Below are 17,374 nucleotides of genomic sequence, written 5' to 3'. Positions count from 1 at the left end.
TGATTTTCCAGCACCACACTTTATGACTCTGCACGTTCCCTAATGAGCTCAGCTTGCAGAGTCTCAGGAACCAAAGTGTTGGATACATTTTCATGGGCTCCTTACGGTTTCTAGTGAGAGTTCCCAGAATTATATTCCTTTAATACTTAGCAATTTGACAAATTTTATTACATTTATTCTTTCACAGGATGAGTGTCACTGGCTGGGCCAGCATTTATTGCCCATCCCCAGCTATCCTTGAGAAGGAGGTGGTGAGCTGCCTTCTTGAACCACCGCGTGGTGGAAGGAGACACACAGTAATGGCTGGAAGGCAGTCCCAGGATTTTCCAGAGAGGAGTTAGGTATAGTTCCTAGGGCTAAAGGGATCAAAAGATATGGTGGAGAAAGCAGGAATAGAGTACTAACCTGAATGGTCAGCCATGTTCATATTCAATATCGGGGCAGGTTCAATGGGCAGAATGGCCTACTGCTGCCCCTAGTTTCTAAGTTTCTAGGATTTTAACCCAGTGACACTGAAGGAACAGCAATGTAGTTCCAAGCCAAATGGTGTATGGTTTGGAGGTGAATTTGTAGATGGATGGTGTTCCCATGAAGCTCTGTTACTCTTTTCTGACAATTCATGGAATTCTGGAATATTCTTGTGGGTTCCATCACATGACCTTTGACTTCACCCAAACAAAAACCCTTTCCGCCATCTCCAATATTGTTACAGAACTTAGAACAATACATCATACAAACAGGCCCTTCGGCCCACCAGCTCTGCGCTGACCATGGTGCTATTCTAAACTAATCCCATGGTCCATATTCCTCTATTTTCTGTCTGTTTGTGTGTCTGTCTAAATGCCTCTTAAACCTTGCTAATGTCCCTGCTTCTATCATCTCCCCTGGCAGCGCGTTCCAGGCACCTCCCAACCTCTGCCTCACAGCCCCACGGACCCGGGTTCAATTCTATCCTGGGGAAACTGTCTGTGTGGGGTTTGCACATTCTCTCTGTGTCTGCGGGTTTCCTCCAGGTGCTCTGGTTTCCTCCAACAGTCCAAAGGATGTGCAGGCAGGGTTACAGGGATAGGGTAGAGGTATGGGTCTGGGTGGGATGCAGTTTGGAGGGTCAATGTGCACTTGATGGGCTGGATGGCCTGCTTCCACCTAGTAGGAATTCAATGATTAATATTTTGGATCCAGTGACCTTTCTTCAGAACTGGATTTGACATGTTAACTCTGGTTTCTCTCCACAGGTGCTGCCAGACCTGTTGAGTTTTTCCAGCAAGTTCTGTTTTTGTTTCTGATTTCCAGCATGAGCAGTTCCTTCGGTTTTTTGTAAAGTCTTACACAGCCGCAACATGATTTGCCAATCTTTTTGCTCAATGAAAGCAAACATGCTGTGCATTCTTTACCACCTTATCCATTTGTGCTGCCACTTGGGGAGCTATGGACTTGCTCCCCAAGATCCCTCTGTATACCGATGCTCCTAAAGGTCCTGCCATTTACTGTAAAATTTTTCCTGATTTTGACATCCCAAAGTGTATCACCTCACACTTGTCTGGATTAAACTCCATCTGCCATATCTCTGCCCAACATGCCAACTGGTCTACATTCCGATATCTCCTCTGATATTCTTTCTCACTATCCACAACTCCACCAATTTTTGTGTCGTCTGCAAACCTACTAATCACACCACCGACATTTCCGTCCATTTCTGTATATTACAAACAACAGAAATCCTTGCAGAACACTGGTCACAGACCTAGAGTCAGAAAAACAGTAAATGAAGAAGATGAAAAATAACACAGTTTTTAATGTCTTTATGAATTTTGTCCTTGGGAATTCCCCCCCACCCCTATCCCAGCAACTGCAGATATTTTAATCTTCAATTTCTGAAGGGCTAGGTCAATGCTGGAAGGTTTTCAGCTGCTAATTCTTACCCATTCAGATGCTCAAGTGCAGGAGCTGTTTATATTTCTGCCTGGGCACTGTTTCCACTGGCAGCAGGAGCAGTAATCAGAAGGTACAGATTTAACATTGGCAAATGAACATGGGATGAAGTAAGGAAAAATCTTTTAGCCACAGCCAGTTATTGTGATCTGGAATTCATAGTCTGAGAAGGCAATGGAAGCAGATTCAATGGGAATATTCAGGAAGACAGATGCCCTGGGGTTGAAGTGTTCCGAGGCGGAAGATGAGGCGTTCTTCCTCCAGGCGTCTGGTGGTGAGGGAGCGGCGGTGAAGGAGGCCCAGGACCTCCATGTCCTCGGCAGAGTGGGAGGGGGAGTTGAAATGTTGGGCCACGGGGCGGTGTGGTTGATTGGTGCGGGTGTCCCGGAGATGTTCCCTAAAGCGCTTTGCTAGGAGGTGCCCCCCAGGGCATCAATGTGGACTTCAACAGTTTCCTCATTTCCCCTTCCCCCACCTCACCCTAGTTCCAAACTTCCAGCTCAGCACTGTCCCCATGACTTGTCCGCACTTGTCCTACCTGCCTATCTGCTTTTCCACCTATCCACTCCACCCTCTCCTCCCTGATCTATCACCTTCATCCCCTCCCCCATTCACCCGTGGTACTCTATGCTACTTTCTCCCCACCCCCACCCTCCTCTAGCTTATCTCTCCACGCTTCAGGCTCTCTGCCTTTATTCCTGATGAAGGGCTTTTGCCTGAATCTGGATTAGTAGTCTAACAATAACATCACTCGACCACATTCCTGATGAAGAGCTCACGCTCTAAACATCAACTCTCCTGCTCCTCCATTACTGCCTGACCTGCTGTGCTTTTCCAGCACCACACTTTTCGACTCCTATTCTCCAGCATCTGCAGTCCTCATTTTCTCCTAGACCATTATCTCCCCAGCAGCGATGGGGAAAGGAGCATGAGGATTGGCACTGATTACTTATAGCTCCTTGCCAAGAGCTGGCACAGGAATGATGGGCTGATTGGCCTCTTGCTGTGCTGGACAATGCTCTGTCTGTCTCTTTGCCCTCGTAATCACACACAGTAGACAAAGTGTTCCATTCGCGAAAAGGATGGAAAGTAAAAATACTCGGAGGTCATGAGGAAAGACAGAACCAATTTAGAAACAATGGGCATATATTGTAAAATCCTTCTGTGGTAGTCAGAGAATTATTAATATTGCTGCTATTCTAAGATATTCTATCTAGATTGAACAGCATGGGCCATTTATTCTTTATAATCTTTGGAATGAGAGTTTCTTAATTTAGTTGAATATCTACTGGGTATATTAGATTTCACACAAAGCACTTTCAGTATCTTGGAAAAGCAGAGATAGACATCGTTAAACAGAAATGATATAGAGAGAATCACCAGTTGGAAAACTGAAAGAGACCACTCACTCCATTGTGTTCTATGCTAGCTTTTTGAAAGAACTTTTCTCTTGGTCACACATTCCCTTGGTCTTCTGATCCGTTGCCCTGCAAATGAATCATTTTCAGGGATAAATCCGATTCCTTTTTAGAAGTTCCTGTTGTATCAGCTTCCACTGACCTTTCCATAATGTGGAGCTGCCAATGTTGGACTGGGATGGGCAAAGTCAGGAGTCACATGACACCAGATTATAGTCCAACAGGTCACTTGACGAAGGGGCATCGCTCCGAAAGCTTGTGATTTCAAAAAACCTGTTGGTCTATAACCTGGAGTTGTCTGACGTCTGACTTTGATTACTTTCCCAGCTCATCAGAACTCGGGTACTCCAATTTCCCAAAGTTTGTCTGGCTCCAGATCAGACAGCCCAAAGTTTCAATCTCCTGGGTGGAGAGGCATGACCTGGCTCCCCTTGTTTATTCACTTACCCCCTCAGTTGGTTGAAACAAGGTTAATTTATAAAGGATCTTCTCTCCTGTGGACAACTTCCTCCCAGATCCAGGTGAAGTTTTGTTCGAATATAAGCCAATTTAACCAGGCTTTCTTGAATTAAGGGAAGGATGAGTTCATTAGTTAGTAAGGACGAAAAGAAATAATAATGCAACACACTAACTCACAGACTAGAAACGAGCAGTGAGTCCAAAAATACAGAAGACATTAAAAGATACATGGTTCAGTCTCTGGATGGTTCTTGAAGCATGCATCATCAAACACTGATAGTTAAGTTGATTTTGAGATTCTTGACTGTGCAAATTGTTTGGAATTCTTACACCCCATTTCCATTGACTGGCTACCTAGCTTCCTTCGGCCCTGAAAGAGAGAGAAAGAGAAAGAGAGAGAGACAGAGAGGGAGGGAGGGAGGGAGAGAGAGGGGGGACAGAGAGAGAGGGAGGGGGAGAGAAAGAGGCACAGAGAGAGACAGAGGCACAGAGAGAGATGCACAGAGAGAGGCGCAGAGAGAGAGAGGCACAGAGAGAGAGAGAGACGGGGCACAGAGAGAGAGATATTTACCTGTGATGCAGGGGTGACTAGTGGTTAGTATCGTGATTCAGACTTTCAGTGCTTCTAGAACCCAAGCTAATGCACACCATAACCTTGACCCTCTGGCACAAATGAGCATCTCGCATCACTAGCACACCTTCTTCCACAAGCACGCATCGACCAGTGTTGAACTGTTTTTTAGCTCCTGTTCCTGTGTATTCTGAAAGGGGAAGGGACAAAACATGTCTGTCACCCAGATGTTGTCCTTTCTCACATCATGTTCACAGCCTGGAAGAGCTGCCAGGACATTACAGTTCAGATTGTAACACATTCCTTCCTTTTAAGTCCAACCTTTTGAATCTTCTTTGATATCTCATCAGGTGTAACACTCCAGGGTCTCTCTTTCCAGACAGACATTGAATTTACAATCATTTAGCTGACTATAGCAATCCCCTTTTAAAATACACATGTTGGAATTAGCAGTTTGATAAGTCCATGGGCAATCTGAAGTTATAATCCATTGACGTGACGCTCTATATTCAACCAGTGCTATGCCTGTCCTGGAGTATTGATGGGACAGTATAGAGGGAGCTTTACCTGTACCATTCGGTTGAACCTCTGTTGTGTGGTATGTTGAAAGAGTTAACTTTGCAATTGTTGAGAGAGGAACATTCTGCCTTCTGAGTGCCATGAAGACTGACTTGAACCCATTACTGAGCAATACTCAGCAGCAGTGATCCTGAACCCCGGGCCCCAGTCTTAAATACCTCACCAGAAATGTCAACCATCTCCAGAGGCCCAAATAAAGACAACACAGCCACTAAATTGTAAAGTAAAACAAAGCAGTGGAATAGGAGGAGGTCTGAGTTTAATGTGCATAGAATCTGGTGAATGGATTCCAAAGACAGACTTCAGAGAAGCAAAGCTTCATTATCCAAAGCTCCCGGCTAGCTAAATGGATAGACTTTGGGTCAGAAGAAGACAAGGGTAAAATAATTCTAAAAAAAAAAGCTCATCAATTTGCAGCCACATTTGTTAAATGTATTACTGGACCTATAATAATCTGTGGAATTTGGGGAAAGTTGCAGTTCCATGTGGAAAAGTCATTAGGGTCAGTCTGGTCTACATCTTAACATGTTTCATCTTGTCGATTGCTTCTGAGCTTTATTAAAATGAGACTTTTGTTAAAGCATTGGCCCAGAAATCAGACCACATCATGATTGCTAATGAATAATTCTAATGTCCCAATATGACAGACTCCAAATCCATTGCACTGGCTTGAATAATACAGGTTGGGATTACATTAACATAGGAATAAAGGGCAAATATAGGCCATTCAGCCCCTCTGGTCTGAATGGCTGATCTGTTTGTGTTCCATCTTCTCATCTATGCCTGATAACCTTTGATCCCCGTGCCTAACAGGAATCGATCTACTGCTGCTAAGTATTCTGTGACCTCACTCCCACCACTTTCTGAGACAGGAAGTTCCAAATTTGCATAATCCTTTGAGAGTAAAGAAATCACCTAATTTCCGTCCTGAAATTGTGAGCTCTGATTTCAAAACAATGAACCCCCCCCCCACCCCATTCCCATTCTGGATTCACCCACAAGAACAAACATCGTTTCCACATCTACCGTGTTGAGAATGTTGGCTGTCGATCTCATGTAGGATAGTGGGATGAGTGGAGGTAGCGGTGTATTTTCTGTCAATACAGACTCAGTAGGCTGAAGGGCCTGTTCTGTATGATTCTAACACTCTGGGCCTTACATACTTCACTCGAGTCACATCATACTCTTCTCAACTCCAGTAGAGAGAATTCATGGCACACCACGGTGGCTCAGTGGTTTGCACTGCTGCCTCACAACACTAGGGACCTGGGTTCAATTCCAACCTTGGGCGACAGTCTGTGTGGAGTTTGCATGTTCTCCCTGTGTCTGCATTGGTTTCTTTCAGGTGCTCTGGTTTCCTCCCACAGTCCAAAGATGTGCAGGTTAGGTGGGTTGGCCATGGGAAATTGTCTATAGTGTTCAGGGATGTGCAGGTTGGGTGAGTTAACCATGGGAAAGGCAGGATTATAGGATTGGTTCTAGGTGGGATGCTCTTTGGGCTGAATGGGCTGAATGGCCTGCTTCTGATTCTAGGCCAGTCTGTCCTCGTAAGACAGCCCAGTTGTTATTGAAGAGAGATGATTATTTCAGCTAAAGGGTCCCCCATGCCTTCTGTACCTTGTGTTGGTTATTTCTGTAAGTCCAGCGTGCAGGGAGAGAAAGCTGAGGTGTCCCAGAATTGAAGTTTCGAGGGAATGGAGTCTCTTCTTCAATTGATAAAGGCGTACGGCCAGAGCATGCAGAACAATGCTGTGGCACTCATCACAGGAGATAGACATGTAGCTGAACCCCAGCTTTCTCTCTCCTTCCCCACAAAACACTTCCCGAGGGCTCCCCTTCAGATTTTCTCAAGGTGGACATTTTGATTTTCGGGGGCTACTTTCTGGTTTTTGAGGCTTATTTTTGGCCTTTAGGAGTTTCTTTTTCATTCTCACTAATGTGTTGGGTGATGCGAGCACACATTAATAATACTTTCTGTATTGGAACCCCTTCTGACTTATTGGACTCATACAGAAGAAAAATTAGAAGAATTCATCAATATCTTCAATCATTAATAACCTTCCATTAAACTTAAAATCTCACCACCCAAGGAAAGTATTCATTTTGTAGACACCACAGGATTTAAATTGGCATCAGGCAACAGGTTTAAGTTAACCAAAATCTGTTCCCAAAAAACTAATTTGCACACACTTCTACACACCAAACTCCATCAACTAAACACATTCCCTCGGCCGCAGGATGAGATCACAGCTAATGCATCAGATGTACAAACCTGGAAACTTTTAAATAGGCAGTTACTGCTCTTTCTACTGCACCTCAGAGCTTAATCTCAGATCTAGAATCCTTGAATCTTTTCAGAGTGGAAACAGGCCCTTCAGCCCAACAAGCCCTCACCAACCCTCTGAAGAGTAACCCACCCAGACTCATTCCCCTACATTTTACACCTGACTAATGTACCTAACCTACACATCCCTAAATACTAGGGGAAATTTACCCTTCGCCATTTCACCTAACCTGAACATCTTTGGACTGTAGGAAGAAACCAGAGCACCCAGAGGAAACCCACACAAACACGGGAGAATGTGAAAACTCCACACAGACAGTCTGGAACCCGAGGCTGGAATTGAACCTGGGTCCTTGATGCTGAGGCAGTAGTGCTCGCCACTGAGCCACCATGTAACCGTCTAAATTTAACAATTGACATATTGTTCATTACCATATCTTCCACATATAGGAAATTCTTGAACATATATCACCCTAAGCCAGAGATTAATTTGCAAGGAATTCTTTACCTCAGTGATTTACAGTTTTCTAAGCACTTACCCAGCTGAGTTGGCAGCATTCAAACTACTACCTTTCCTTTTCCCCTTTTAGTTTCCTTCACCCCCTTGCCCAATTGCATCCTACCCATGTCCCTCATAGCAACTTCCCACCAGCCCCGTCACAGCTCCACCATTTATTTGAGACATTAAATCAAGCCCCTCGTCTGCCCTCTTAGTGTTGGTGTAAAAAATCTCATGGGCACATTTGAGAAGAGTAGGGTGTTCTCACTAATGTCCTGTTCATAGAACATAGAACAATACAGCACAGAACAGGCCCTTCGGCCCACGATGTTGTGCCGAACATTTGTCCTAGCTTAAGCACTTATCCATGTACCTTTCCAATTGCCGCTTAAAGGTCACCAATGATTCTGACTCTGCCACTCCCACAGGCAGCGCATTCCATGCCCCCACCACTCTCTGGGTAAAGAACCTACCCCTGACACCCTCCCATACCTTCCACCCTTCACCTTAAATTTATGTCCCCTTGTAACACTCTGTTGTACCCGGGGAAAAAGTCTCTGACTGTCTACTCTATCTATTCTCCTGATCATCTTATAAACCTCTATCAAGTCACCCCTCATCCTTCGCCGTTCCAATGAGAAAAGGCCTAGCACTCTCAACCTATCCTCGTATGACCTATTCTCCATTCCAGGCAACATCCTGGTAAATCTCCTCTGCACCCTCTCCAAAGCTTCCATATCTTTCCTAAAATGAGGCGACCAGAACTGCACACAGTACTCCAAATGTGGCCTTACCAAGGTCCTGTACAGCTGTAACATCACCTCACCATAGGCCTTCTTACAAGCTCTATCCACCTGAGTGACAACTTTCAAAGAGCTATGAACATAGACCCCAAGATCCCTCTGCTCCTCCACCTTACTAAGAACCCTACCGTTAACCCTGTATTCCGCATTCTTATTTGTCCTTCCAAAATGGACAACCTCACACTTGACAGGGTTGAACTCCATCTGCCACTCCTCAGCCCAGCTCTGCATCATATCTAAGTCCCTTTACAGCCGACAACAGCCCTCCTCACTATCCACAACTCACCAATCTTCGTATCGTCTGCAAATTTACTGACTCACCCTTCGACTCCCTCTTCCAAGTCATTAATAAAAATTACAAACAGCAGAGGACCCATAACTGATCCCTGCGGAACTCCACTTGTAACTGGGCTCCAGGCTGAATATTTACCATCTACTACCACTCTCTGACTTCGACCGGTTAGCCAGTTCTCTATCCAACTGGCCAAATTTCCCACTATCCCATGCCTCCTGATAAGCCTACCATGGGGAACCTTATCAAATGCCTTACTAAAATCCATGTACACAACATCCACTGCTCTACCTTCATCCACATGCTTGGTCACCTCCTCAAAGAATTCAATAAGACTTGTAAGGCAAGACCTACCCCTCACAAATCCGTGCTGGCTGTCCCTAATCAAGCAGTGTCTTTCCAGATACTCATAAATCCTATCCCTCAGTACCCTTTCCATTACTTTGCCTACCACTGAAGTAAGACTAACTGGCCTGTAATTCCCGGGGTTATCCCTATTCCCTTTTTTGAATAGGGACACAACATTCGCCACTCTCCAATCCCCTGGTACCACCCCCGTTGACAGTGAAGATGAAAAGATCATTGCCAACGGCTCTGCAATTTCCTCTCTTGCTTCCCACATAATCCTAGGATATATCCTGTCAGGCCCGGGAGACTTGTCTATCCTCAAGTTTTTCAAAATGCCCAACACATCTTCCTTCCTAACAGGTATCTCCTCTAGCTTACCAGTCCGTTTCATACTCTCCTCTTCAACAATACGGTCCCTCTCATTTGTAAATACTGAAGAAAAGTACTCACTCAAGACCTCTCCTATCTCTTCCGACTCAATACACAGTCTCCCAATATTGTCCTTAATCGGACCTACCCTCGTTCTCGTCATTCTCATGTTTCTCACATACGCATAAAAGGCCTTGGGGTTATCATTGATCCTACCCGCCAAAGATTTTTCATGCCCTCTCTTAGCTCTCCTAATCCCTCTCTTCAGCTCCCTTCTGGCTATCCTGTATCCCTCCAACGCTCTGTCTGAACCTTGTTTCCTCAACCTTATGTAAGCCTCCTTCTTCCTCTTTACAAGACATTCAACCTCCCTCGTCAACCAAGGTTCCCTCACACGACCATCTCTTTCCTGCCTGACAGGTACATACATATCGAGGACACGTCGTATCTGTTCCTTGAAAAGGTTCCACATTTCCACGACATCCTTCCCTGACAGCCTATGCTCCCAACTTATGCTCCTCAGATCCTGTCTTGCAGCATCGTAATTACCCTTCCCCCAATTGTAAAACCTACCCGTTGCATGCACCTATCTCTCTCCATAACCAAGATGAAAGTCACAGAATTGTGGTCACCATCACCAAAGTGCTCACCCACTAACAAGCCCATCACTTGTCCCGGTTCGTTACCAAGTACCAAATCCAATATGGCCTCCCCTTGGTTGGACAATCTACATACTGAGTTAGAAAAGCTTCCTGGACACACTGCACAAACACTGCCCCGTCCAATCTACTTGATCTAAAGAGCTTCCAATCAATATTTGGGAAGTTAAAATCGCCCATGACTACTACCCTGTGGCTTCTGCACATTTCCAAAATCTGTTTCCCAATCTGTTTCTCCACATCTCTGCTGCTATTGGGGGGGCCTATAGTAAACACCCAACAAGGTGACTGCACCTTTCCTATATCTGACTTCAGCCCATACTACCTCCAAAGGCAGATCCCCCTCGAACTGCCTTTCTGCAGCCGTTATACCATTTCTAATTAGCAACGCCACCCCCCCCCTCTTTTTTTACCATCCTCCCTAATCTTACTGAAACATCTGTAACCAGGAACCTCCAACAACCATTCCTGTCCCTCTTCTATCCACGTTTCCGTGATGGCCACAACATCGTAGTCCCTGGTACCAATCCACGTCTTAAGTTCACCCCCCTTATTTCTGATACTCCTTGTGTTGAAGTATACATACTTGAACCCATCTCTGTGTCGGCAAGTATTCCCTGTCAGTGCTACCTTCTCCACAGCCTCCCTACATTCTTGGACATCCTGACAAACAGATAACCTACTTGCTGGACTACAAGTCCGGATCCCATCCCCCTGCCAAATTAGTTTAAACCCCCCCGAAGAGTGCCAGCAAACCTATCCCCCAGGATATTGGTGCCCTTCTGGTTCAGGTGCAACCCGTCCTGCTTGTACAGGTCCCACCTTCCCCAGAATGCAGTCCAATTGTCCAAATACCTGAAGCCCTCCCTCCTACACCATCCTTGCAGCCATGTGTTCATCTGCACTCTCTCCCTATTCCTTGCCTCACTGTCACGTGGCACCGGCAACAACCCAGAGATGGCGACTCTGTCCGTCCTAGCTTTTAGCTTCCAGCCTAACTCCCTGAGCTCCTGAATGACCTCCCCACCCCTCTTCCTACCCATGTCATTGGTCCCAATGTGCATCACAACATCTGGCAGCACACCCTCCCCCTTAAGGATTCTGAAGACACTGTCTGAGACGTCTCGGACCCTGGCACCCGGGAGGCAACAAACCATCTGAGAGTCTCGCCCATGTCCACAGAACCGCCTGTCCGTCCCTCTAACTATAGAGTCTCCTATAACTAGCGCTCTCCATCTCTCCCCCTTTCCCTTCTGGGCCTCAGAGCCGGACCTCGTGCCAGAGACCCGGTCACTGCAGCTTACCCCTGCTAGGCCGACCCCCCTAACAGTATCCAAAGCGGTATACTTATTGTTGAGGGGAACGACCACAGGGGAACCCTGCACTGCCTGCTTCCTCCCCTTCCCACCTCTAACTGTTACCCAGCTATCTCTGTTCCCTGGCGTAACTATGTCCCTGTAGCTTCCATCTATCACCCTCTCAGCCTCTCGAATAATCCTCAGTTCATCCAACTCCAGCTCCAGTTCCCTAACGCGGTCTGTGAGGAGCTGGAGCTGGCTGCACTTCCTGCAGGTGAAGTCAGCAGGACCATCGGTGGTTACCCCTACCTCAAACATCCTGCAGGAGGAACATTCCACTGCCTGCGCTGCCATAACTCTACACTTAGTCTCCAAAACAAGAACACTAAGTAGCTTACAAGTTCAGCCGACTGAGTCCTTGTTTTTAGGTTAGAGGAGGAGGGAGGGTGGGAGACATGACACGTGTAGTGTCTCGGGTTCCTTCTCCACTCAAATAACAATCACTTACCTTCCCGACTGGCTTTGCGCTCCGACTTCACTTCTGCCCAGCTCCCGTCGCCCTCTGCTGCAAAAAGACCGTTGTCGTCTAGGTAAGTTCTCAAATAACAGTCACTTACCTTTCCGACCGGCTTTGCGGTTCAATGTTGGGATTTCACACAACACTAAGAGAACAGATACAGTATGCAACTGCTGATGGCTCTTGACAGGAATTGTGGGATATTCCTTTTGGTTTTAACAGGTTTTAAAATAATTCACATTTTTGACACTTTCCTGATGGTCACCTTAAAGCAGTTTTACAGGAGACCCAAAAGTCATCTGAGTCTGAATGTAACACTGAGTGCTCCCAAACTGATCATTCCTCAACCCAGAAGCATTTGCAATGAAGTCCAGTTTCTCCACCAACATCCTTCTCAAATCTCCCATAGAGTGGTTTATGCATTTTAACTGGCTGCCTTGTTACACTCAGTCCCAGTGTCACAGTGACAGAAGGTTAGGGAGGATATTCTCCCCCAACCAGCTAAAATAGTTTAGAGATGCCAAATCCAGCGCTCTGTTTTGATGCTGTCAGAAGCTCCTGTTAAAACTCAAAATGAGCAATTATACCATTTACTAAAAGTCAAATGAATAAAACCTTCAGCTCATTTTCTATGAGACAAATTACACTTATTTTTCCAAAAATGCAGACCACCTCTTTGTTTCATTCCAAACATTATCTTGTCATATTTTACAAGACAGCAATTTGGGTTTTACAGGATTCAGGAGAAAACAAATTAGCTTGTAAAGCACTTTTCCCGACTGTCTGGTTTCTTTAGTATTACAATGGGAATATTTTTGCTGTAGACTGATTTGCAAGGTTAGATCTCACGGAATATAGGGAAAGCTAGCCATTTGGATACAGAACTGGCTCAAAGGTAGAAGACGGAGGGTGGTGGCTGAGGGTTGCTTTTCAGACTGGAGGCCTGTGACCAGTGGTGAGACACAAGGATCGGTGCTGGGTCCACTACTTTTCATCATTTATAAAAATGATTTGGATGTAAACATAAGAGGGATAGTTAGTAAGTTTTCAGATGACACCAAAATTGGAGGTGTAGTGGACAGTGAAGAGGGTTACCTCAGATTACAACAGGATCTGGACCAGATGGACCAATGGGCTGAGAAGTGCCAGATGGAGTTTAATTCAGATAAATGCGAGGTGCTGCATTTTGGAAAGGCAAATCAGAGCAGGACTTATACACTTAATGGTAAGGTCCTAGGGAGTGTTGTTGAACAAACAGACCTTGGAGTGCAGGTTCATAGTTCCTTGAAAGTAGAGTCGCACGTAGATAGGATAGTGAAGAAGGTGTTTGGTATGTGTTCTTTTATTGGACAGACCATTGAGTACAGGAGTTGGGAGGTCATGTTGTGGCTATTCAGGACATTGGTTAGGCCACTTTTGGAACATTGAGTGCAATTCTGGTCTCCTTCCTATTGGACAGATGTTGTGAAAGTTGAAAGGGTTCAGAAAAGACTTACAAGGATGTTGCCAGGTTTGGAGGATTTGAGCTATAGGGAGAGGTTGAATCGGTTGGGAGTGTTTTCCCTGGAGTATCGGAGTCTGAGGGGTGAGCTTATAGAGGTTTATAAAATCATCAGGGGCATGGATAGGGTAAGTAGACAAGGTCTTTTCCCTGGAGTGGAGGAGTCCAGAACTAGAGGGCGTAGGTTTAGGATGAGAGGGGAAGAATTTAAAAGGGACCTAAAGGGCAACATTTTCACACAGAGGGTGGTACGTGTATGGAATGAGCTGCCAGAGGAAGTGATGGAGGCAAGTACAATTGCAACATTTAAAAGGCATTTGGATGGGTATATGAATAGGAAGGGTTTGGAGGGATATGGGCCACGTGCTGGCAAATGGAACTAGATTACTTTAGGATATCTGGTCGGTATGGATGGGTTGGACTGAAGGGTCTGTTTCTGTGCTGTACATCTCTACGAGTCTATGGTGAGTTCTAGCCCCACACCAGAGACTGGAGCACAAAGTGTTACTGCCTGTACCATTCTGAAGGACAGCTGTACTGTCAAAGCAGCTATTGTCCAGATGCGACATTAAATTTGGGTCCTGCCCAATTTCTCAGAGAGCCAGAATAGATCTAATCTTCACTTTTTCAAAGAACAGACTTCCTAGGTGCCCTGGCTTGTTGTTTATCCCTCAGCCAACATCACAAGAAGCAGATTATTCCCCTCTGGAATTCCATTTTTCTACGTTGCAAAATTTTGAAAATGTGCCATCCATTGATCCTTACACAAACCTTCAGTCTTTGTGTTTGAGTCTGGTCAATGAGTGTTTTAACATGAGGCATAGAGCTGTCACAATCAACCTGTGCCCTATTCCGATCCAGTCACAACCCATCTCCCTCCTACCCCTCCTCACCATCCACTACACCCCCTCCCCACAAGACATACCCAACCAATACGAATCATTGCCCATTTTGGAAAGGACAGCTAAGGAACAGAATATTATTTAAATGGAGAAAAGCTGCAACACAAAGGGACTTGGCAGATCTTCTGCACAAAACACAGAAAGCTCGTACACAGGGCAGCAGGTATTCAGGAAGGCTAATGGAACGTTGGCCCTTATTTCAAGGGGATTGGAGTATGAGAGTCGGAAATTCTTTCTGCAACTCTACAATGCACTGGTGAGGTCACATCTGGAATACTGTGAGCATTTTGGGTCTCCCTTATTTAACGAAAGTTGTAATTTCATCGGAGACATTTCAGAAAATGTTCACCAGGATGATCCCTAGGATGGAGGGATTGTCTTATCAGCAAAGGTTAAACAGGTTGTGACTCAACTCACTGGAATTTGGAAGAAAGAGAGGTGATCTCATTGAAGCATATGGGATTCTTAAGGGGCTTGATAGAGTCAACGCTGGGAGGCTGTTTCTCCTCTTGGGAGAGTCTAGGATCTAAGTCTAAGAATGAAGGGCCACCAATTTAAGGCAGAGATGAGGAGGAATTTCTTCTGTCAGAGGGTTGAGAGTCTTTGGAATTCCTTCCTATAGACAGCTGTGGGGGCAGAGTCCTGGTCTATGTTGAAGGCTGAGATAGATTGTTGATCAGTCAGGGATAGAGGGTTATAGGGAAAGGGCAGGAAGTTGGCATCATCCTATTGAATGGCGCAGCAGGCTCGAGGGGCTGAATGGCCTACCTCTATTCCTATTTCCTATCATCTCATAGAATCCAGCTCACAAACCACCACAAAGAGCACTGTTAGGGAAACATTCGGATTCAAGGCTGCTTTTATACTCGTTATCGTGGCTTCAGCTTTTTATACCATCCCTTTGCTTAATCCTTGTTCCCCCATCTCTGCTTTGTCTTTAAGCCATTCAGTACTGATGGTGAAACATTCCAGATTCTGATAACCCTTTCCATTAAACGAAAGCTCCAAAACGCTTCCTTCATTTTTCCAACATTAATCTAAGAGGTCGCTCCCCTGACATTGGTGAGGAAGAATTATTTCCAATTTGCCCTTTCAGAACTTTGAACTCCCCTGTTGAATCTCCCATCCCTCAATCTTCTGTCCTCCAATGGGTGCAATTCCATCAACATTATTTCTCCCAATTCTTGTGAACCTTCATTTCCAATACTCCAATGTCCTTTGCAGAGGCCACTTAAACATTTTAAAAGGGGACGTGAGCTGGAATTAGATGACTATTTTGTGAATGTCTTTGACTCAATGTCACTTGGAGGGGAACTTGAGTTTATCATCACCTTTAACTCCCTCAGTCTAATTTTTAGTCAACAGCAGAAGGTAAAGGTGCTGGAAGTCAGAAACAAAAAGAGCTGAAAAAACTCAGCAAGTCAGGAAGCATCTGGAGAGAGCAACAGAGTTTATGCTTCAGGAAGGTCTGATGAAAAGTGAACATTTTTCAGTTTGTTTTTCTTCTTACTTTCAGTCAGCTCTTGACACGACCTATTGATCAACACGGCACTGACTGCAAAATAGTGTCAATTCCCCTCAAATCCAGATTCTAGGGAAGAAAGCACCTTTTCCAGTAACAGGTCCAGAGGGCTTCTAGGCTACAATCTTGTTATTGAAGTCAAAAACAGTTCCCACACTTTCAAATGGCATGATATTTCTGGAGGAATTGTGTCAAAAACAAACAAATTGCCCTGGGTATTTTGAGAAAGGATTTTTTTTTGTTGAGTTCTTTCTTGTGTATCGAGCTGATAATTGAACAGCCTGGGGTACTGCCAAACATTCTCCTGCCAGGACTGTGAATGGAATAAGTCAGCGATTAATACCCAGGGCATTCTAAAAGATAGAAGATCAGTTGATCTGAAAAACCTTCTCCATCTGCATCAAGGTTTCAACTGAAACAGTTTCAGGTGTTTGACTGAGTGAGAGCCCCCACATATTCTTTTCCTCCACATGAAATGGCAGACTGTCCCTCTGCTATTAAACAGGGTGGTGAACTTGAATCTCATGGTTAAGATTCACGGAGGAATAATATATTTGTTCAAACATATGTGATACGGTTATGGGGGTGGGGAGGTGGTTCTGGATGGAATGTTCTTCGGAGCGTTGGTGCAGACAAGATGGACCCAATGGCCTCTATCTGCACTGTAGGGAATTCTATGATTCTTTATTAATTTTTTTTCAAGTTCATTCATGGGGTGAGGTCAATACCGGCCAGGCAGCCCTTATTGTCCATCTCTAATTGCCCAGACGGTAGTTTAAGAGTCAGTGACATTGCTGTGGGTCTGGAGTCACGTGTAGGATGGCAGTTTCCTTCCCTAAAGGACATTAGTGACCCAGATGGGTTTTTCTGACAATTGACAATGGATTCATGGTCATCGTTAGACTCTTAATACGAGATATGTATTGAATTCAAATTCCACCATCTGCTGTGTGGGGTGGGGTGGGATTCAATTTCAGGTCCCCAGAACATTTCCAGGGTCTCTAGATTATTGGTTTATCAAATATACCACTACACCATCGCCACCCCTGTGTTAAAGGGGCAATTCACTTCGAGAGACAGATTTCAAACTTGATTTCCAAGCTTTGTATTATCGCCATCAAACACTCCCAGGACAGGGACAGCACAAGGTTAGATACAGAGTCAAGCTCCCTTTACACTATCACAATCAAACACTCCCAGGACAGGGACAGTACGGGGTTAGATACAGAGTAAAGCTTTCTCTACACTGTCCCCATCAAACACTCCTAGGATAGGGATGCATGGAGTTAGATACTGGCACAGTGGTTAGCACTGCTGCCTCACAGGGCCAGAGACCCAGGTTCAATTCCCGCCTCAGGCGACGGTCTGTGTGGAGTTTGCATGTTCTCCCCGTGTCTGCGTGGGTTTCCTCCGGGTGCTCC

At 45.3% G+C, this 17,374-nt stretch overlaps 2 protein-coding genes and 1 long non-coding RNA gene across 3 annotated transcripts in view; 1 reads left to right on the top strand and 2 right to left on the bottom strand.

Annotated features, from left to right (window-relative positions):
- Positions 1 to 17,374, top strand: part of yjefn3 (YjeF N-terminal domain containing 3) — a 240,549-nt gene that overhangs the window by 111,754 nt on the left and 111,421 nt on the right. The window lies entirely within an intron of this gene.
- The window catches only part of LOC148142489 (uncharacterized), a 153,122-nt gene that overhangs the window by 42,286 nt on the left and 93,462 nt on the right, over positions 1 to 17,374 (bottom strand). Inside the window, exon 2 of the long non-coding RNA XR_015751798.1 lies at positions 4,381 to 4,570. This is a non-coding gene — a long non-coding RNA (uncharacterized LOC148142489). The remainder of the gene's footprint in view (positions 1 to 4,380; positions 4,571 to 17,374) is intronic.
- LOC148142490 (uncharacterized) lies at positions 10,936 to 11,865 on the bottom strand. Its single transcript, XM_087976221.1, has one exon. It carries the CDS (start codon positions 11,863 to 11,865, stop codon positions 10,936 to 10,938), a length of 930 nt encoding a protein of 309 aa, XP_087832347.1.

This window comes from Chiloscyllium plagiosum, unplaced genomic scaffold (assembly GCF_037043375.1).
Source record: "Chiloscyllium plagiosum isolate Xiang-an unplaced genomic scaffold, Cpla_swu_hap1 HiC_scaffold_28, whole genome shotgun sequence".
NCBI classification, from domain to species: Eukaryota; Metazoa; Chordata; class Chondrichthyes; order Orectolobiformes; family Hemiscylliidae; genus Chiloscyllium; species Chiloscyllium plagiosum.
This window is presented reverse-complemented; position numbering and strand designations above follow the sequence as displayed.

Coding starts and splice junctions, on each gene's coding strand:
- LOC148142490 (XM_087976221.1), bottom strand. CDS start 11,865: ATGGCAGCGCAGGCAGTGGAATGTTCCTCCTGCAGGATGTTTGAGGTA.